General features: G+C 36.5%; 1 protein-coding gene across 6 annotated transcripts; it reads left to right on the top strand.

Moving 5' to 3' along the window:
• The first annotated feature begins 2789 nt into the window (after positions 1 to 2789).
• Positions 2790 to 8667, top strand: LOC114318887 (G-type lectin S-receptor-like serine/threonine-protein kinase At4g27290). 6 transcript variants are annotated; one of them, XM_082880058.1, is made up of 9 exons: positions 2790 to 2892; positions 3287 to 3446; positions 4399 to 5196; positions 5975 to 6109; positions 6216 to 6373; positions 7154 to 7364; positions 7555 to 7825; positions 7896 to 8046; positions 8153 to 8667. In XM_082880058.1, the coding sequence occupies exons 2-9, from the start codon at positions 3431 to 3433 to the stop codon at positions 8456 to 8458; spliced, it is 2046 nt and encodes a 681-aa protein (XP_082736184.1). In that variant the 5' UTR covers positions 2790 to 2892; positions 3287 to 3430; the 3' UTR covers positions 8459 to 8667. The 6 variants fall into 6 exon arrangements, with proteins under 6 accessions (XP_082736184.1, XP_082736181.1, XP_082736183.1 ...); XM_082880055.1 differs by having other exon boundaries at positions 4042 to 5196; XM_082880056.1 differs by having other exon boundaries at positions 2811 to 2920; positions 4042 to 5196.
• Positions 8668 to 22411: the final 13744 nt, after the last annotated feature.

The following is a 22411-nucleotide window of genomic DNA, read 5'->3' as shown; positions in this document are numbered from 1 at the left end:
TGAAATCAAAGAAATTTCACCTGACTTAGAGAAATTTTGAAATTTTCTCTAGTATGATCACATAGAAATTTTGAAATTTTCTCTAGTATGATCACAAAGAAATTTTGAAATTTTCTTTGTTGTGAAAATTGAAATTTCTTAGTTGGGATAAAATTTCTCTAAGTCGGGTAAAATTTCTTTGAGTCGAATTTTCTCTGTAAAAATATTGAGGGATTTTAACTACTATGAAAATATTGTATGACATTTATCTTATAAAATCCTAATATCAGGAATCTTAAAAAAAATTCGATTATGTCTTTTATGCTTGGGACATTTTATATATAAAATGATATATACATTTTAAATGTTATGACAAATAGTATTTTTGACAAAAATAGGGGGGTCATGGCCCCCTATAGTCTTCTCATAATTCCGTTGTTGCATCTAATTTTGAACAAATAGCGAATGAGAGGCCACTGGAACCAACCTGATCTGCTGATACTCCTAAGAAAATGAAGTTATGTTTTGTGTGTTAAAAAAGACCTTTTATTTACTAATTATATTTACTATATATGAAATACGAAAGTTAAGTCTTTATTTTTATTATAAAAAATGGACAATAAAAATTTTGGACATAAAAATAGTAAAATATTACTAAAAAATAGTTAAAAAGGTCCAAAACAGTAAAATTCAAACCATCAAATCAATCCGTATTCACCCGCACGGCCTGCTCAATTTGCATTCGCTAACTAAGAAGACTCACACAGCCCACTCAATCAACATCTACTAATAAAGAAGACAGAGGTAGATTGATTTTTTCAATTTGCTTAAATTCAAACGAATGGTTGTTCAAAGGCCATTCGTCTCAACCTAATCAGCGAGCATTGTAGTTCAAAATATATCTTCTCATTATAATTGGATTCATTACATCCAAATTTTGAACAGAGAAGCAGACAAGCTTTAAGAGAATAACATTTGGAAAAAAAATAAAATCCTTTGCCAAAAATTCATGTGTTTGGGTCCTAATGCTTCATAGTTGATGTCATTTTTTTATTTTTTTGAAAATTTGAAACTACAAGTCCAATTTTTTTTTTTCCCGATTTACCCTTGTGTGATCAAATCATGATGTTCATGGCAACCTTATAACCTGGAACCCTAGAGTTGTAGATTCGAAAAGCGATTGGATTTGGAATATTTAATTAGACGGTCAAATCCGGCCCACTACAGGTTTTTTGATGATCCAAACAATTTAACTTAAATTTTGAGACATAAAATGAATTTCAACCATTTTTTTGGGGTTTTTTCTGCAGTTTTTTTTAGGGTAAATTTTATGGGTACCTAACAAGATTACAAAAAACGTTGATTATTTTGCTCATGTTGAAAATTTAGAGAAATTCTATTTTCACACATCTACTTATCTCAATACACATCATTTTTCAATATATGCATTTATTAATTTGATTATTAATTATTCTTCTCAATCCATACATTAAATATTTCAATTATACCCTCTTATACCATTGTACACACCCTTTTGGATTTCCAAACCTTCCACACTGTTTCACAAAGAATGGTGGTGATGACAAGCGGATTAAATATGCCAGCAATCTATCAATCTATAGGAAGTAAGTTAACTGCTGCTTCTTTCTTGAACCTCCTTCTCTATACAAATCATTCCATTGCATCAGTCACTCATTATACATCCCTCAGTAGTAGCGGTGGAGTCACATGGTGCCTAGGGAGGTGATGTGCCCCCTGGATTTTTATTTTATTTTATTTTGTTTTTATACATGTGCATATATATATAAAATTTTAAACAAAAATAACATTTAGAATAAAATGTCAAGGGTTTTTTTAAATTTATAAAAACAATAGTGATTGTTTTATTGAAAATGAAGTGATTACAACAAATTATATTTTTATGTCTGAAAATTTTCTGAAAAAATCTCAATATAAAAGTAATATCAATTATTACTGATATGCAAATATAATTCATCTCACTATATATATGTAAAAATTATTATAGTGTTAGTTATATTTGCATGTGGAGTTCACCCCTTTATATGTTGATTTACTATTGGTTGGTGATATCATATGTCAATAATGATGTGATATCACTATTATATGAAATTTTTATTCAAATTTTTAAAAATTTGAATTACCTTACCATTATATAATTTATTTTAAGACGTAAATATATCACTTTTTTACATTATCCATGATACACTAATTATACGCAATATTTTTTTTTCGATTTTACTCGAAGTTAATTGTAAAATTTTATGTGAAATACTTTTGTAATAATTTACTTAAGTTTTTATACTTAACATTAATTCAAAAATTATTATTATCTTCTTACTGTTGGTTACGGGGGGGGAAAAAAATTTAAGTTGTAATCAATAAGTGCTCCTTCTGATTTAATTTTCTGGCTCCGTCACTGCTCAGTCGCCAAACTTGCAGCAACCTGCACAGATGAAAACGCTTTTTTGAGCATTCAAATATATAAATATATTTATGGAAAATATTAGATTCAAAGATCTCAACTCTCTGCCATAGTTCACAGATCTATCAACTTATATTGAGGTTATGTCCTTTTGAAAAAACAATTCACTGAGGAGCCAATTTTCCAAACCCCCCAACACCCCCCCCCCCCCCCAAAAAAAATATAATGATGTGATGTTTTGGTTTTGGAGTTGTGTTTTTTTTTTTTTTTTTACTTTTTTAATGTATTAGTGCTATTAGTGGTGATGTTTTTAGTGGGATGAATCATTGTTGATATATATATTGTACTCTAGTTTAGAGCTTCCACAGTGCATTAGAGGTGTACTAAAAGGGGGAAATCGAAAACCAAAATGAAACGAGCAAGTGAAGAAGAGCTGATAATACATGGAGATTGAGAGTATTACTTTGCAAGTAAGTCAGAAACAATGGAACAAGTGAGGTATAATAGATAAATTAGGATTTTTTTCTTTCTAAAATGATGTGCACTTGAGATTTTTTTATTTTAAAAAGATGTGTATAGAGAAAATTGAAATATAATATTAAAGGTGTATTTTGATGTTTATTATAGTCATTTTACTTTAAGGTATAATTGTCATTAAAATAAAATTTCATTAAATGTGTGCATTGAGGCAAGTAAGTGTGTGAATATAAAATTTTCTGAAAATTTGATCTTTGGGACGCTGGGTATAATCGAAAGATAAAGTCAAAAGTACCCCTCTATCAATTTTTAGACAATTAGTTATATTTAGCTTATTTAAGTTATTTTTGTCTATTAAATTACAAATAAAAATTGCACTATTTGCAGAGACTCCCTAAATAAAATAAAAATTAAAAGCAGCTCTACCAAACAGCCCGTTATTCGGTGGCCTAGTGTTGCAATGCTTGGAGTTCGAGCACGAGGGAGGACTGGGCATCAAATTTGTGCCATGCCTTCCATCTGTTTGTTAAAATGTTTATATGTAGAGGTTAGTATGTTGATTGCTTTGGTGTAGTTTTGGGATTTTTACATGTGTTGTTGGGTGTTTTGTGGGGTTGTGGTGTGGTGCATATGATTGTTGTTATATTCTGCTTTATTTTCTTCTAATACAAGTTGTTTCTTTGCTGATCAAATCGAACAAAAAAAGAAAAAGAAAAAAAAAAAGAAAAAGAAAAAGAAAAAGAAAAAGAAAAAGAAAGAAACACTGGTTTGTGTAATTTATAACTACTCCTATGTCATTTGTGCTTGTTATGAACATTAGAGTGCATTAATTTCTACTTGTGGAAATCCAGGTTGTCGATTTGATGCAATGACTAAGATGTGAATATAGTCCAAATTAGCATTAAATTATTTCAATTCCAAGTCCTTTTAGTAGGTTAGTAACCATAGAAAAGTCCAACTGAAGACTTACTGTGCTGTGAGAGTTCTTGAGTTTTCATTTATTGAAACAGATGAATTTCATGAATTAGACATTAGACTATCAATGGAAGGCCTCAAAATACCTTTCTTGTTTTCCTCTTTATTTTCCATCTTAATTATCTCCGACGCAGTAGACACCATAACCAAAACCCAATCCATTACAGGCCGCAATACCATTGTTTCATCTGGTGGAAGCTTTGAGATGGGTTTTTTCAGCCCTGGCAATTCCCAGAATACATACTTGGGAATATGGTACAAGAAAATTTCTCGTAGGACCGTTGTATGGGTTGCCAACAGAGAAATTCCACTTGTCAATTCGTCAGGCATCTTAACAGTAATCGACCCTGGAATTCTTGCCCTTGTCAATGATACTGGCAGTGTCATTTGGTCTCCCAATGTGACAGGATCCACACAGGACCTTGTTGCACAACTTATGGAGTCAGGAAATCTTGTTGTGAAAGATGCGAATGATAATATTTTGTGGCAAAGCTTTGATTATCCATGTGATACCCTTTTACCAGGCATGAAGCTTGGCAAGAACTTTGTAACGGGCCTTGAGCGTCACCTCTCTTCCTGGAAGAGCAGCGATGATCCAGCTCGAGGTGAGTTTACATACCGGTGTGATCCTCAAGGATACCCACAAAACATTCTGAGTAATGGTCCTGTTGAGCTGTTCCGAACTGGGCCATGGAATGGTTTCGGATTCAGTGGGAATCCAAACCTTAAACCAAACTCCATGTACACATATGGATTGGTTTATACCAAGGAGGAGGTGTATTATGGTTATGAACTCATCAGTTCAGTTGTTTCAAGGTTTGCTCTGCATCATACGGGTGTTATGCAGCGCTTTACATGGATTGATCGAACGCAGGAATGGGTCCTTTACTTGACTGCACCAACCGATAACTGTGATAATTATAAACTATGTGGTCCAAATGGTAAATGTAATGTTGGAAACTCGCCAGTATGTGGCTGTTTGAATAAATTTGTGCCCCAGAACCAAACAGAATGGGGAAATGGAGATTGGTCTAATGGGTGTGCTCGGAGGACAGCATTGAATTGCTATAATGGAGATGGGTTTCTCAAGTATTCACGATATAAGATGCCAGACACACGGAACTCCTGGTTTGACAAGAGCATGACCTTGAGGGAATGTGAGATGATGTGCTTGAAAAACTGCTCTTGTATGGCTTACGCAAATTTAGATATAACAGGAGGTGGAAGTGGTTGCTTGCTTTGGTTTGAGGAGTTGATTGATATGAAAGAGTACAGTGAAAATGCGCAAGATATTTACATAAGGATGGCTTCCTCTGAGTTGGGTAAGAATTCATACCAATCACAGATTAATTAGATTATATTTTACATATGTAATAATCATAGTTAGATATGTTGAACACTTACATTTCTTCCTCAAAAAATTCCTCTATATTAATTTCTACATCTATCTACAGTTTAGCAAAAATAAGTGTCCATTATGGTTTTTATCTTGGACTTTGATTTCTGTTGTCGGTGTGTCTTGAATTCAATCCGAATGATGCTTATTACCCATCCTCGGCCTGCATGGATCGATCTTATAGGTCCAACTTGCTATTTGTATTTGCGTCTATTTTGACATGATTGGATTATTTCAAGGTTCTAGGATTATCTTGTCAACTTCTGTAAGAGAGAGAGAGAGAGAGAGAGAGAGAGAGAGAGAGAGAGAGAGAGAGAGAGAGAGAGACTTTACATCGAATGTAAAACTACTCCGTCATTTTTCGCCCGTAGACATAGGCTTATAGGCGAACTACGTAAATCTTTGTGTGGTTATGTTTTTGTACTTTACATTGAATGTAAAACTCCTCCGTCATTTTTCGCCCATACACATAGGCTTATAGGCGAACTACGTAAATTCTTGTGTGGTTATGTTTTTGTTCTGTATTAACTATTCTCATCACCTTTTCCATAACAACTTCAATATATAGGAAATGCTCAAAGGTTTGGAATCTAAAGTCTAGCTTTATAGGGAGAAAAAAAAAATTCATTTAAGTTTATTCTTTCATGGTTGTATTATCTAACTGACTTGACCATTTCTGTTAATGGATTGATGATTCAAACAAGCTGGCATCAAAAGCAAGAAAAGGGAGATAGTGGCAGTGACATTGGCATTGTTAATTGGACTTCTTTTGCTAGGCATCAGCGTAACCTTGTATCTCCGAAAAAAGAAAAGGAAGAATTCACAGCTGAACAAAGAAGGTATATATCCCATGTGTCATTCTGTGGTAAAGTCTGTAATGGTATGTTACTAGTTGGAACTAGTTGTCGCATTGTGTTTACATCCATTTCATCCCCACTTTTGCAGGAAATCCGATGAACAACCTTGAACAAGGTTGCACTGACAAAAGCCAGAAGGAAGATCTAGAGTTGCCATTGTTTGACTTAGCTGTAATAACTAATTCCACAAGTAACTTTTCAATCAACAGTAAGCTTGGAGAGGGTGGATTCGGACCTGTTTACAAGGTAACCATGTAAAGACACTCTTATGTAGTCAAGGTGCCCATGTAGAAGCCATGAAACCATTCAAATTTTTTATCACTACTTTTCTGTAAGGCTACAGACACTTTTTTTTCACCCAAAAGTGAATAGAATGTTATGCTGCAGCAGGCTGCATGACTGCATTCATTTCTGTGTGTGGGCCCACAAATTTTGTGTTCCTATACGTACTGTTCGATAAAACTTTTCAATACCGAACTCACCATTCTGAATATGTAAAATTTTGATAAATACAACTGCTTTAGAATTTTATTTTTGAGTTTGCTGTAATGAAAAATGATTGAGACTAAGCTTTTGCTTAGGAGTGATGAGAATGAAAGGTAATCTTATTTAAAATCTTATAGAGAAGCTCTTACTCCGTGAATCCTCTCCATCTGTCCACTCTCCACACTCACCCAAACATAGTAAAGCATTCACTGTCCTTTCCTTATTACATGACTAAGCTGTTATTAGTAGTTACAATATTTTTTTCTTTCAGTTTCTAGAAAACACAATTGGCTTGATGCATCTTTTCTCACATATGAAACTTCATAAATCTGTGTAATTATGTCTTTTGAGTATGTGTTTGGTATTGTTGTAAAATAAATCACTGGTCATAATTGCACATGTTGGAAGTTGGAACAATGTCATCCAGAGCAACATATTAAAAAAAAAGGTAGGTTAAAGTCATAATAATTAGTAAAGAAAAAAGGTGCTTTCTTTTAAGTTTTAAAAGAACATTCTAACAATTATAATGGTAGTTCTCAGGGTATGCTGGAAGGAGGACAAGAAATAGCTGTGAAGCGGCTATCAAAGAATTCTAACCAAGGACTTGATGAGTTCAAGAATGAAGTTATTTGTATTGCCAAACTTCAGCACCGAAATCTCGTGAAGCTTCTAGGATGCTGCATTCAAGGAGAAGAAAAGATGTTGATCTATGAATACATGCCCAACAAAAGCCTGGATTACTTTATTTTCGGTTTGGCTCTCTTGAAACTATAATACCATACCACAACTATTTTCGGTTTGGCTCTCTTTTGATTTATTTGATTATGGGAACAAAATTATATACAGTTTGTATTACATGTGCTTTTGCATGACCTTGGGTCTTCCAAAATTTGGGATTTTCCATCAAGGAATCCTGTTAAATTCATGTATCTGATTAACAGGAGCATGGACTAAATCAGACAAAATTTTGACAGATCAAACCCGAAGCACATTACTGGATTGGCCAAAGCGCTTCCACATTATTAATGGGATTTCCCGGGGCCTTCTTTATCTTCATCAAGATTCCAGGCTGAGAATTATTCACAGAGATCTTAAAGCAAGCAATATTTTGTTGGATGTTGACATGAACCCAAAAATATCAGACTTTGGAATGGCTAGAAGTTTTCAGGGAAATGAGACTGAAGCAAATACAAACAAAGTGGTTGGAACATAGTAAGAATCTATACAACATGTTTTGCCTATTGCTTCAAAATCTAGTTCTTCATTTAACTCTTTTCTGCAGCGGCTACATGTCTCCAGAGTATGCAGTGGATGGGTTGTTTTCAGTAAAATCTGATGTATTCAGCTTTGGCGTTTTGGTGCTAGAGATCGTGAGTGGGAAGAAAAATAGAGGTTTCTATCATCCAGATCACCACCTCAACCTCCTTGGCCATGTAAGCATACTGAGTTTAGAAGTGTTCTTATATTTTGTCTTAAATCCCGCTTTCTCCCCTGTTCCAAAACATTCACAACCGTGCAATTGTGTGAGCATCTGTTCAGGCATGGAGACTCTACAAAGAAGGTAGGTCATTGGAATTGATTGATGAGGCTCTATGGGACTCATGCTACCTAACTGAAGTGTTGCGATCAATCCACGTGGGTCTTTTATGTGTGCAACAATCTCCAGAGGATAGGCCAAGCATGTCATCTGTGGTTCTGATGTTAGGTGGTGAACGTACATTGCCTCAGGCCAAACAACCTGGCTTTTTCACCGAAAGGAATGTTCTTGAGGCTGCTGGTTCGTCAAGCAAGGAAGCAATAGGTTCAGTCAACGAAATCACCATTACTCTGTTGAATGCTCGATAGAAACATACACTGTATTGATGCAAATTATATGCCCCAAAACCTGTTTAAAAAAAATGAAAATCTTCACTATTGTAAAAGACTATCGCATTTCTTTTCATCTACTGGGTTAAGTTTTATAAACCAGTTCCTCTTTTTGGAGTTCAGGTTCTTTAGTTAAATTTGATACCATGTGCAATTTGAAAGCTTAATAAATGTTTCTTTTTACAACATGTTCATATGCACAAAATTAAATTAGAGAAGTATGAAAATATATACATATATTGACCTGATGAGACCTAACTATGGTATCTCCATTCTATAGTTTTCTCATTGTATTCATTATTTGTTTTAGCAGAAAATATTTTCTTATATTTGTTTGTAACTTGAAATAATGTACTAGTGGGAGTGTGGTGGCATTGGCAACATTTTAATCTAAAAAACATTTTTTATCAAAGTAAGTTTGTTTTTTTTGTTGATTATAAAAAATATTTTTTCTTGACTTTCATTAAAATATTTCCAGTTGAAACAAAGAGAGATGCACTCCACTGCTATAACATACTATTTTTTGTATAGAACACTCACAAAGGTTGGTTCTCGCCATGAGATCTTAGAATACTACAAGGTTTGTAGGGTTTTTAAATAAACAAGTGGAATTTGTAAATCGATTCAGACCAATTCAAATGAACAATTTGGTTCCATTTTTTCAGAGGACGTTTAGGTTCTAGTTCTAAATAATTAAGTCATTAATTATATTGTTTGATTCATGTACTAAGATTCAAAAGAATCGAACATAAACAAAATGAACCATTCAATATTTATAAGATTTTTACACTTATTATATTATTGAAAATTGCATATATGATGGTATATAATATGAAGAATTTGATGTGCCTGTACATATTCTATAAAAGTTAAGTTGCAGAATATTATAATTTTTTTGAGTATGATTGTCCATTTTTTAGAGTACTTTTATAGGTATAATCATTTTTATTTATTTATGTATTTATTTATTTATTTTTTATGTTGAATTGAATTTTTTAAGCCTAAAACTAACCAAATCATTTTTTTGCGGAAGTTTGATTAATTTGCATTGACTGATCATCATTGTACAACCTCCAACATAATTCCTTTTTTTTCTTTTTTTTAGATTAGCAAAGAAAATAGAATTTTATTGATAAAGAAGAAGTACAATAAAGGCTAGGCGCAATTGCATCATAGTTCAAAAATACATCCCAACTAGGTCGGCACCTATTAGAGAACCCAATCATGTGCAGGCACAAGCCGAAAGAAGGCTGATGAGCACTCAACCAGAAGAGATACAATGAAAAAGACAAGCAAAATACAGAATATCATCTTGAGATTCTAGCTCTGTAGCACTTGATGCCATGTAAACAAAACATAAAGTGATAAAGTGAGAATCCTGGCAGGTTAATCGAATGCTTTACCCAAAACGCAATCTTAATCTTGATCTTAATGTTCTCCACCAAATCCACCCAAATAGGTTCCTTGGAATTAAACACCTTTTCATTTCTAGCTATTCAAATGGTCTAGAGGATTGCCAAAGGCATGGCTTCCCAAATAAATCTTCCTAGATGCTTTCTTTTCTAACCAAACCACCAAACCAACAAATCTTGGATGGAACCAGGACAAACCCACAAAATGCCCCACCAGTTGACAATTTCAGACCAAATCCTCCAGGAATAATAACAATGAATGAGCAAATGAACTGTTGACTCTCCTTCATTACCATAGAATGCACAATGGTTGAGAGTATGGATTATATGGCGTTTGAGTAGGAGATCTGCAGTTGCAATTCGATCCCACCACACTAACCATCCAAATGCCTTTATCTTTGGTGGTGCAACTGTCTTTCATAATTTCATCACAGGAAAGGATGGCGACAGAAGAGAGTTCTCAAATAAATAGTAAAGAGACTTAACATTGAAATTACCTGATGAAAGGGGAGTCCAGATCAATTTGTCCTCCACAGGATCTCTGCTTCTTTGGACTTGCTGCAACCTTCCAAGCATATCATGGTGCAACTCCTATTCCCAAGCTCTCAGTGGTCTCCTGTATGAAATACTCCACTGCATCTGATTGCCCAAATTCTGATGAAGCATATATTGATGAACATAGGAGTCCTTGTCATTTGCAATTGAAAAAAGTCTGGGATATAGGGAGGATAAAGGTGAATCAAAAAGTCATCCATTAGTCTAGAATTTGATCCTTCTACCATCACCCAATATGAACTGGAGGTTATCAAAGAATAATTTATGGACTCTAGAGTATACCTTCCCAAGTCCAAAATGGACTTCTATACCACTGAGCAATTCCTGAAAGTTGAGGAACTTGGCAACCAATTGTTAGTGCTTATATTGTTTTTAGCACATAAGACTTTCTTCCATAAAGAGTCAGGTTCTTGAGCAAACCTCCACCACTATTTGCAAAGAAGGGACTCATTATTGCCCCTTGATTTCCTAAACCCAAGACCTCCAAATTTTCTGCTCAATGAACAGGCCTCCCAGCTGACCAGATGAAGTTTTTTCTTCTCTTCACTATCCCATCTAAGGAAAGGATCTTTGGAACTTGTCAATGGTGTTTGCCACCTTGGAGGGAATTCTAAAAAGAGACATATAATAAAGGGGAAGCGAAGATAAAATTGATTTAACTAAAGTAAGTTTACCCTCTAAAGAGAGATACCTTCTTTTCCATGATGATAGTCTTTTTTTAACCTTCTCAATGATGGGTTCCCATGTTGTAGCCCTTTTAGGATTAGCTCCTAGAGGCATACCAAGGTAGTTGATTGGTAATTTACCCACCGAACAATTTAAATACTCACCTACTTGAGATGTGACATCATTATTGGTGTCAACTCCACATAACACAGATTTTTGAAAATTGATTTTCAACCCAGATATTAGTTCGAAACAACAGAGCACTCTTCTTAGATTAATTATCTCATTCCATTCTGGGTAACAGAATATGAGGGTGTCATCGGCGAACTGCAAGTGTGTTAGATTCAATCCAACATTTCCAATATCAGCCCCTTTAATGAGATTCAAAATTTTGGCTCTCTTCATAAGAATGTTTAATCCCTCAATAACAAGATTAAAGAGAAAGGGAGAAAGAGGGTCTCCTTGTCATAATCCTCTTTGTGGGGAGAATTCTTGTAAGGCAATCCATTTACCAAGACAGAGATATGTGATGATGATATATATTCAACAATCCAAGAGACCCATTTCTCTCCGAATCCAAACATTTAAAACAAGTAGAGAAGGAAATTCCAATTGACACTATCAAAGGCTTTCTCAAAATCCAGCTTTAAAAGAATTCCACCCCTAGAGTTATGCTTCCAAAGATCCACTACTATAAGAATTCCATCCAAGATTTGTTTGCCTTTGACAAAGGTAGATTGAGATTCATTAACCAGTTTAAGCATAACTGATTTCAATCTTCTAGATAGAATCTTAGCAAGAATTTATAAATACAACCTATCAGACTGATGGGTCTATAATCAGACAGAGATGATGGATTTGGTGATTTTGGAATCAAGGTAATAAATGAAAAGTTTATACCTTTAGAGATTTTGCTGTTAAGATGAAACTCCTTAATGAATAAGCAAATATCCTCCTTAATGATTGGCCAGATCATTTTAATAAACTTCATATTAAAACCGTCTAGTCCTGGCTTTTTGTTCCCTACACACTCTCTAATTGCATTCCAGATTTTTGCCTCTGAGAATGGAAATTCTAGCCGTCTTGCATCATCAAACGATAGTTTGTGCTCAAAGAGTCTAAAAATTTTGGTCTTGAAGGCCATCTTTCTGAATTTTTTTTCTTCTGGAAATGCATTTTCACTCCTACTCTGATCTGTTCTGGATCTTCAACACTGGACCCATTGAAGGTTAAGCTTCCTAACGAGTTTTTCCTCTGTCTTGAACTAGCCACCATATGGAAAAATTTGGAGTTTTTATCCCCCTCCTTGAACCAAATTTGTCTTGATTTTTGCAACCATGTGATCTCAATCACTCTCAAAATCTTCCAATATTCTGACTTAAGGTTTCTTTTGATTTGCATGTCATTATCGGACAGTGTGTTGCTTTATTGTAAGAGATCCAGAGAATGCAATTGCTCTTCAATCAAGGAAAACTTATCATTTAAGTTGCCAAATTCCTTTTTGGTTCCACTACTTGAGAGAAGCTTTTACCTCCTTAAATTTCAGTGAGACTTTGTATCCAGCCCAACCTTGTAAAGCACATCTGGACCAAGCCTCTTTAACAACCCTTAGTGTCTGTTTGTTTTTCGTGATATGGGTTGGTACTGGACTAACAATGAGGAGCCACTCTTTAATATCATGTTTGTTTTGACATTGTTGCACCGAAGTCATAGTCCGAACGGACTATGAATCCCCCAGACGAACGGATTAACAATCCCTCATAGGACTTGGTATTGACAAAAGAAGCAGTTGGGATTATAATGTAAATGACCATACTATCCACCACATCATCAAACAGAAAAACAGATCCCTCTTCCAAATTTTTATCCACACTCATAAACAATCAAATAATTTCCAAAAAAAAAAATTCAACTTCTTTTAGATTTTTTAACAAATTTCCAAAATCACAAATATCAAAAAAAATAATAACAAAAAAGATCAACAAATTCACAAATAGATTACAAATATCATCCAACAAGTTCTCAAAATCAACAAAATAATAATTAAAAAATCAACAAAATCACAACAAGATCACCAAGAGGGAAGATTGATCCAACACTTTGGTCTTCATCGAGTTCGCCTCACCTAGAATTTGAAGGTCAACATCGTTGTTGACGAATATGAAGGTTGAGATCGTCGCTGATAGAGCTCCAATCAGCTTGAACTTGTGGTCATCATTGGCAAAGCTTGAGCAAGACAGAGACACGTGAGGTAGAAAAAGAACTAGAGTGGGAGAGCAGGATATTTGCAAAACAAGGCCAAGTCCACACTAAATCACTAATGGGATGAACCTTTTTCAAAACCATTGGTTGGTTTCTTTAATAATAATAATAATAATAATAATAATAAATAGATTAATAGTTGAATTAATTATTATTTTCAATTATGTAATTTTAATTTTAGTTTTTGAATAGTTTAATTGGGTAATGCATTTATTAGTTGGTATAAGTTCAAATTTGATACTAATACAATAAGGGTATTTGTGTAATTTTACATGATTAATCCTACTCCTATCTCTCAAAACAAACATGAACTATCACTAGTCTATTGGTTATCAAACAAACACAATTTTTCTTAATCTCCTCACTAGCAATCCCTTTACTAACAGTCCCCTCACTAATAGTCCCGTCACTAACAATCCCTTACATTCTACCTCTCAAAACAAACGGGCCCTTAAGAAGTTAGGGTGAGATGCCCAAGCATTAAGGAATCTGAAGGGCTTGGGCCCCCAGTCCCTATCATCCTCCATGAGTAGTATTGAACAGTGATCAGATAAAGCCCTTTGGAGTCCCCATTGTTTGAACTTAAACTTGTTCAGCCAATGTGAATGTAGAAGGAACCTGTCAATCCTACTCCATTTGTCTGTCGCTTGATTATTAGACCAGGTGAAAGATCTACCTAGGAGTGGCAGATCTCTTAATTCCATAGAGGATATGAAGTCTTTGAATTGTTTCATACTAGCTGTTAATCTTAAGCATCCATTTCTTTCCCCTATTTTAACAATTTCATTAAAGTCCCTGTCACGACCCAAACCCGGCCCTATGGGTTTAGCACCGTAACCGGCCAGTAATCCGAGATTACCGAAGGCCTGCTTAACAGTAATACAGTAAAACAGAGTTCAGGGCTCGGCGGAAGCCAATACAGTAAATAAATAATGTCTATTGAGCTGTGACAGTCTGTATGCCAAAAAGATTTTTCATGCATTCATATATTCACAACAGTACAGGCTATACAAGCATTTACAGACATTCAGTACAGGGATCTAATCCCTTGATAACAGTACAGTACAGTGGATAACAATCTATACAGTAATACAAAACAGTAACAGGGACCAGCGGGGGAAAAAGACACCCCAAGCCATAGCGTGGCGAACTCGGAATCTCGCAGTGAGGCACGGTGGTTGGCTTGACAAAACTGGAATAACCCTGACGCCTCTAGCTTTGATCCGGTGCCTGAACACCTACATATATATATGAGCAGTGAGCTAAAGCCCAGTGAATAACATAAAGCGTAAAGGGGTTTAGAATGAATGTCCTTACAGTAATGAAAACAGTTCATTTCAATCAGTATTTCAGTTGCTCAGTACAGTAAACAGTCATATGTGGTACATCCATTAGCATATCAGTAACAGTAGGTCTTAAAAGACCGAACAGTAATGATGGCCATCAGTCAGTAAACAGTAGTGGCTCCATGAGGGAACCGACAGAGATCTCTGTAACAGTAACAGTAAACAGTAGGTGCTAAGGATGCCACAGTACAGTTCAGAAATAAAGGACATACATTCATTCAGTAATACCAGTTCAGTAAACAGTTCAGTTCAGTATTCAAAAGATAATCAGTTGAACATATCTTTACACAATTGTTACTCATAGAGTTCTGGGCTACAGAAGGCTAGAGCGTCTCCTCGAAATGCCAACCCTATACAGTTAACAGATTGAACACACTCTAAGTTTCACAGTTGGGAAAGGTAATAATTAAATCCCTAAATTTGCCTCGGTGTGTTCTACATCTATATCCTCATTAAGATGTCTAAAACTAGGCCTAAGAATGCCTAGGATGACATGAGGATGCAAAGATGCACTTAGAAAACATTTTCAGAAATTTCAGTGAAACAGGGTCCCGCTCGAGCGTATAGGCAAACAAAGGTCCCCGCTCGAGCGTCCATTATACCGCTCGAGCGGACCAAAAAGTACTGGATAGGGGAAATCCCCGCTCGACGCCTGCTCGAGCGTGTCACCCAGTCCTCCGCTCGAGCGCCCAATACTCCGCTTGAGCGGACTGTTCTACAGTGCAAGATGCTAGAAGCTCGATTTTCCCGCTCGAGCGGCACTTCCCCCGCTCGAGCGGACGACTGAAATCTGGAAATCCCAGATTCGAGCTCCAGGTTCAAAACCAAGCTTAGATGCATAAACTTCAATCCTTTTGGGCCAATTTTTTGGAAAACTCTTTTAAACACATAGAATACCATGTTTCAAAACTCAATTTAGAAAATCAAAGCCCAAGGGTGTTTAATTCAAACCCAATTTCCAACCATTCTTCAAGAACAACATTCAAACATGTCATGCATGAGTTTTAAACCAAATTAAAGCTCCAAAGCTTGTTCAAATGAGCTCATTTCTTTTCAAAACCAGATGAAAACATGGTCTATAACAACAATATGAGCATGCATGTACTAATGTCCATGTAATCAACCTCAAAATGCAACAATACTAACATGCATGCATGAATTATGCTCTATTTCAACATGTTAGAACTAATTCATGGCTCAACTTTCAATTTTGACATAAACCATGCAAGAATCAAGCTCAAATACATCAATAAAGGTTGAATTCTCTTACCTAAGTCTTGTATTTAGGATAGGGAAGCTCAATTGTACAGAACTCCTTCAATTCTTCAAGATCTCAAGCTAAATCAACAAGAACAATTCTCTCTCTCTCTAACTCTCTTCTTTGGTCGGTTGAGGCAACACAAAGGCTGATGAAATGTTGTTTTAATCAATGCATTAAGTGTAATAAGCCTCAAAAGGTTTGAGGTAGTGGGCCACTACAAGGCTAGTTTGGTAAATAAGTCCAACTTGGCCAATTAGCTTATTTTAATCTAATTTAATCATACCAAATCACTTTTTCAATGAATATACCATAAAATTACATAAATTGTGTTGAACATAAAACACCAATCAATTTTGGATTCGGCCGCCGATAAGGCCTTCAACTTACAGTCTAAACATATAAGCATGAACAGATAATCATACAGTCAAACAGATAGAATGCAATTTAACTAACATATACTCAATCAATTCGGTTTCCAATTTCAGTCAGCCAATTCCGTAGTTTATTTAGTTCAATTATCAGTCATAATCAGTCTCGGTTAACAGTAATTAGCAATTAATCAGTCATTAATCGGTAAACAGTATGAGGGTTGTTACATTCCCCCGATACACCATGGCAGATCACAACTAGATTTAAGATTTAGTAACTCCTCCCACAATAGTTTTCTTTCAATAGCATCATTTGGGGCATATACATTAACTAAAACACACTCAAAAGCTGAGCAGAAATGAGACCCTTTAATGCAATCTGAAGATAAGAATGTGGCTTTGTCCCATACACAAAGAATACCACCTGAAAAGCCCAACGCATCCACTGCAGCAAAACCTGGATATGAATTTGGCTAGATTAAGTTGATTAAATGAGTACTGATAACTGATTTCTTTGTTTCTTGTAAGAACAAGATGGTGACTTTTCTTTAATAGATCAATCTGTTGATTCCTCTTCTCTTCTCTCCTCTCTTTTTTCCAAACCCCTAATGTTCCATGAGATTAGCTTCATTGGTAAACAGATGGCATTCCCTTGAGTGGCTTGAGGGGTTTGGAATCAACCCCTCATATCCCCTGATCCATGGCCACAAATAACATTTAGGCCCTAAATTTCCTTAATCTTGCTAACAACCTCATCATCATGTTCATCACTATGGAAATCAAGCAATTTTCCAATTTTCCCAACTGCTTCAGCTTCATTAAGTAAAATACAATCACAGTTTGCAATTGCATCGAAGATGGAGATAGGGAAATTGCCGTAGCTGTTGACCGAGGTGTTATTGACTTTTCTTCCTTCTTTTTGCCACATCTTCGATGGTTATCACCAGCAGCAAAGTTTCCTAATACCTGCTGCAAGAGTTTCCCTTTGCTTTTCCTTTTTGGTAGACCCATATATTGTTTGGAGGGTCCTTCTAACACCTTCAAATTATTATTAGAACTAACAAGCGGGACTGACATAAGGTTTTTGGTATGGTTAGAGAGAGAGTTTGAAACAATAGATAGAGAGGGGTCACAAACTTGGTCAAGCGAAGAATGAGAGGGCGGGCAGTGTTGATGGTTGAACAAGTGTTGAGATGTGTTTGTAGAGGACAAGGAATTTTCTGGAATAATGATCTGATCAAGGGCTTGATTAGATTCCACCACATGGGCTTGATTTATAATGAATTAACCTACACTTTTTGGATGGACACCAGATTGAGTATGGGTTGAAGAGGAAGAATGGGCTTTGGATAAGATTTGAAATTGGCTTGGAGGATGTGTTGTTTGAATAAATGAGTTGGATGGGCTTGGCTCATTAAGTGGAGAGGATGACCTATGGACTGCATGTTTGAGACTGTTGTCACTGATTTGGCCCACTTCTAAAAAATTTGAATTCATAAACTATTCATCTTCTTTTGGTAGTTGAGCTTCAGCAGATAACATTGTCTAACAATCCAACTCCCTACGTAATGATGGTGGCTTATTGACTACTGGAATCCCAGCATGAGAGTGTTGTTCATTCCCAGAAAGTGATCTTGTGGCCTGCTGTCAACATAATACTAGTTTGTTTTTGTCCCTATCAACAAGACGATCCACATCATCCAATGAGTCATTATCTTCCTCCTTCGAAGTATTCCCCTGGTCAAGATAGTTTGGAGAGATATTGACCACATATTCCTCCACTGCTTTGATATTGTACTCAACTCCTTTACAAATGAGATGGACGAGACTACTGATGACCTCAAAATGGCTAGTGACAATCAGTACATTCCCGCTCATAAAGGATAAGCTACTCAATGTTGATTCATCAACTGAGATTGTCCCACCCCAAACATTCCCAATACTTTTAAAGGTGTTGAAATTCCATAAGTTTAATGGTACACCATAATAGTTGATCCAAATTGCTATATGTTGTGCTTAGGAGGCAGAAAACAATCACACACACAAAGATTTACGTGGTTCGGCAAATTGCCTACGTCCACGGGCAGCGGATTTCACTATATGGAGAGAAATACAAAATTACAACAATGGAGGAGGAAGATTCTCTTCCTCAATTCACACTCACTCACTCAGTTGCTTACACTTTGCTTACACTCTCTTATTTCAACACACAAAACTCCTCACATTCACTAACCATTTATAAATCAATGAGAGAGCCAAGTTGCCAACAACATTAAAGGCAACCACCAACAACCAACAAGATTAGCCACCCTACCATGAGTAACTCGACTGAAAAATGTCTAGCTTCTTCATTTTTTTCTTCAATTAGCAGCCTTCGTTGACAAAGCAAACAAAACAAATCTGAGCCCATCTTTAACAAATCTCCACCTTGGTGAGGATTCTCTATCCAACCTAGTGATTGATCAACATTGCCATGCACCCGAAGGTGCTCAGTTCTGAAAGATGTTGACCAAGTCCAAACAATGTTGGAACTTGATCCCAGAAACCACTTTTGTGAGCATATTGGCCAGATTATCTACAGTGCTAATCTTTTGAAGCAGAATATCCCCTTCACTCACAATTTCTCAGACGAAATGGAAACGGACATCAATGTGTTTGGTGCAGGAATGATGAACTTGGTTCTTTGCCAAACAAATGGCACTCTGACTGTTGCAGTATACCTCAATGTGCTTCTGAACAATTCCCAAGTCCTCAATCAACCCATGTAGCCAAATAGCTTCCTTAAAGGCTTTTGTTACTGCTATGTACTCTATCTCTGTAGTAGACAAAGCCACCATTGACTGAAGCGTTGACCTCTAACTTACTGGCCCTTTAGCAAGCGTACATAAATACCATGTTGTTGACTGGTGTTTGTCCAAGTCACCAGCATAATCTGAGTCCACATATCCAATCAGATTCTGTCTGAGTCTATGATCTTTCTTGAACTTCAAACCCATATTAATTATGCCATGTAAGTACCTCAAGATCCACTTTACTGTCTACCAATGACCTTTTACTGGATCATGCATATATCTGCTTACCATACTCACAGCATGAGAGATGTCAGGTCTTGTACAAACCATAGCATACATTAATGCACCAACTGCATTTGCATATGGAACCTATGCCATATGCTTTCATTCTTCTTCTATGCGTAGAGACATCGAAGCACTAAGCTTGAAATGAGGGGCCAATGGTGTACTCACAACTTTTGTTTTCCCATTTATGCCAAATTTGTCTAACATCATTTTCAGATATTGGTTTTGCGTCAGACAAACCGTGCCCTTCTTCCTGTCTCTTTTGATCTCCATGCCCAGAATTTTCTTTGCTTCGCCAAGATTCTTCATTTCGAACTCTCCTGCCAACTGTGCCTTGAGTTTATCAATCTCTATCTTGCTCTTAGATGCAATCAGCATATCATCTACATATAAGAGCAAATAGATGAAGGAACTATTAGAAAGCTTATGGAAATATACACAATGATCATACTAGCTTCTTGTGTATTTCTTTTTCGTCATGAACCGATCAAATTGCTTGTACCATTGTCTTGGGGATTGCTTCAACACGTACAACGATTTGTTCAGCTTACATGCCCAATTCTCTTTTCCAGCAACTTTGAAACCATTTGGCTGGGACATGTATATCTCCTCTTCAAGATCTCCATGTAAGAAGGCAGTTTTGACATTGAGTTAGGCAAGCTCGAGATCAAACTGTGCAACCAAAGCTGGCAAGATACGAATAGACGTGTGCTTCACAACAGGTGAGAATACCGCATTGTAGTCTATCCCTTCCTTCTGGGTATAGCCTTTAGCTGCCAATCTAGCTTTGAATTTGATGTTGTCTTTGCCTGGGATGCCTTCCTTCTTGGTGTAAACCCACTTGCACCCAATTGCTTTCTTGCCTTTGGAAGTTGCACCAACTCCCAAGTCTGGTTCTTGTGAAGTGACCCGATCTCTTCATCCATAGCCTCCTTCCATTTGATACTTTCTGCATTCTGCACGACTTCTTTAAAAGTGCAAGGAATATTGTCTTCAATGATTGGAATTGCATAGGCCACCATATCGGTCATCCAACCGGGTTGCTTAGTAACCCTTTTTCCTTTTCTAATTGCAATGGGTTCTGATTGTTGTGGGGCCTTTGGATCTTAATTCTCATCTGAACTCTCTTCAAGATCTTCATCAGAGCTATCAACTGAGACTTCTTCAGGATGGTTGACTGGCTGAATAGTCTTTGTTGGAGTCTTAAACTCCACTTGCACTGACTTCTTCAATGCTTCCTCATTCTCTTGAGGATTTGGCTGCTTCAGCATTGTAGATTCATCAAAGGTAACGTCTCTTCTAGTGACAACTTTCTTTGATTCAGGGCACCAGAGTCTATATCCATTGACACCGTCACTAAAGCCCAAGAAGACAGCTTTCTTGGCTCTAGGATCCAATTTAGATTCTATAACATAAAAATACGCTGGACATCCAAAGATATGTTGCTAATCATAATCAGTAGCTGGCGCTCCTGACCATACCTCCATGGGAGTCTTGCCATCTAGTGTTGCAGCAGGTAGTCTGTTGACAAGATGACGAGCGTAGTTTAATGCCTCGCCCCAAAATGCCTTGCTTGATCCTGAATGTGACAGCATACACTAGACTTTCTCCACCAAAGTGCGATTCATGCGTTCTGTAACTCCATTTTGTTATGGCGTTCAACTAACTGTGAAATGTCTCACTATCCCTTTATTCCGGCAAACCTCAAAGAAGGGATCTGATGTGTATTCGCCGCCATTGTCAGATCTGAGCTTCTTGATCTTCCTGCTTGTCTGGGTCTCAATCATTTTCTTCTACGTAAGAAAGATGTCTAATACTTCATCTTTATGCTTCATTGTGTAAACCCATACTCTTCTTGAGAAAACATCAATGAATGACACAAAGTAGTGTTTACCTCCCAAAGAAGCATTCATGGAAGGTCCCCAAACATCTATGTGAACGTAGTCTAGAATCCCTTTAGTAAGATGAATGACAGTACCAAACTTGATTCTTGTTTGCTTGCCCAGTACATAATGCTCGCAGAACTCAAGCTTTCCTGTTTTGAGGCCTTTCAACAGGCCTTGCTTTACCAATCCTTGTAAAGCCTTTTCTCCAGTATGCACTAAGCGCATGTGCCAAAGTCTGAAAGTGTCTGACGCATCATCCTCTGAGCTGGTGGAGACAGTCACTCTCCATGTGATTGCAGAGCCGTCTAGGAAATATAAATTTCCTTTTCGAGTACCCTTCATTACAACAAATGCTCCTCGAACAACTTTGAGGACTCCACCTTCTACAGTTACTCTGTAACCTTTGGAGTCTAAAACTCCAACTGAGATGAGATTCTTCGTCAAATTTGGTACGTACCGAACATCTTCGAGACCTCTGATTGTTCCATCATGCATCTTCAGTCAAATTGTTCCAGTCCCCTTTGTTTGGCAAGATTGGTCGTTGCCCATTAGTACAACTCCTCCATCGAACTCTCGTAAGCTCGAGAACCACTGCTTGTTAGGACACATGTGGTAGGAACATCTGGAATCTAGAATCCATTCATTAGAATGGCCAAGTGATGAAACTGTGAAGGCTGATCCTTCACCATTATCTCCATCTTGTGCAACATTTACCTTTTCATTTTTCTTGTCTTTATTGGGACAACCTTTTGCCCAATGCCTCTTCTGGCGACATGCAGCACACTCGTCTTTTACAAGACGTCTTTTATCTAATGATTTCCCTCTAGATTTTGAGCGAGACTTTCCCCGCCCTGTATATCTTTTGTTATTCGTCCTGCCTCTGACTGTCACTGCTTCTGATGCTAAGTCCCTGTTTGCAGACTTATCTTTCCTTCTGAACTCATTATTTACCAAGGCATTTGAAACATCAACATACTTGATCTTTTCTTTACCGTATAGTAAAGTGGTGGTGAGATGGTCATATGTGTCGGGCAAGTAATTTAACAATAACAATGCTTTATCTTCATCATCAATTTAAACATCCAGGTTTTTCAAATCG

Source organism: Camellia sinensis, chromosome 7, assembly GCF_055761805.1.
Source record: "Camellia sinensis isolate YWXY chromosome 7, ASM5576180v1, whole genome shotgun sequence".
NCBI classification, from domain to species: domain Eukaryota; kingdom Viridiplantae; phylum Streptophyta; class Magnoliopsida; order Ericales; family Theaceae; genus Camellia; species Camellia sinensis.
This window is presented reverse-complemented; position numbering and strand designations above follow the sequence as displayed.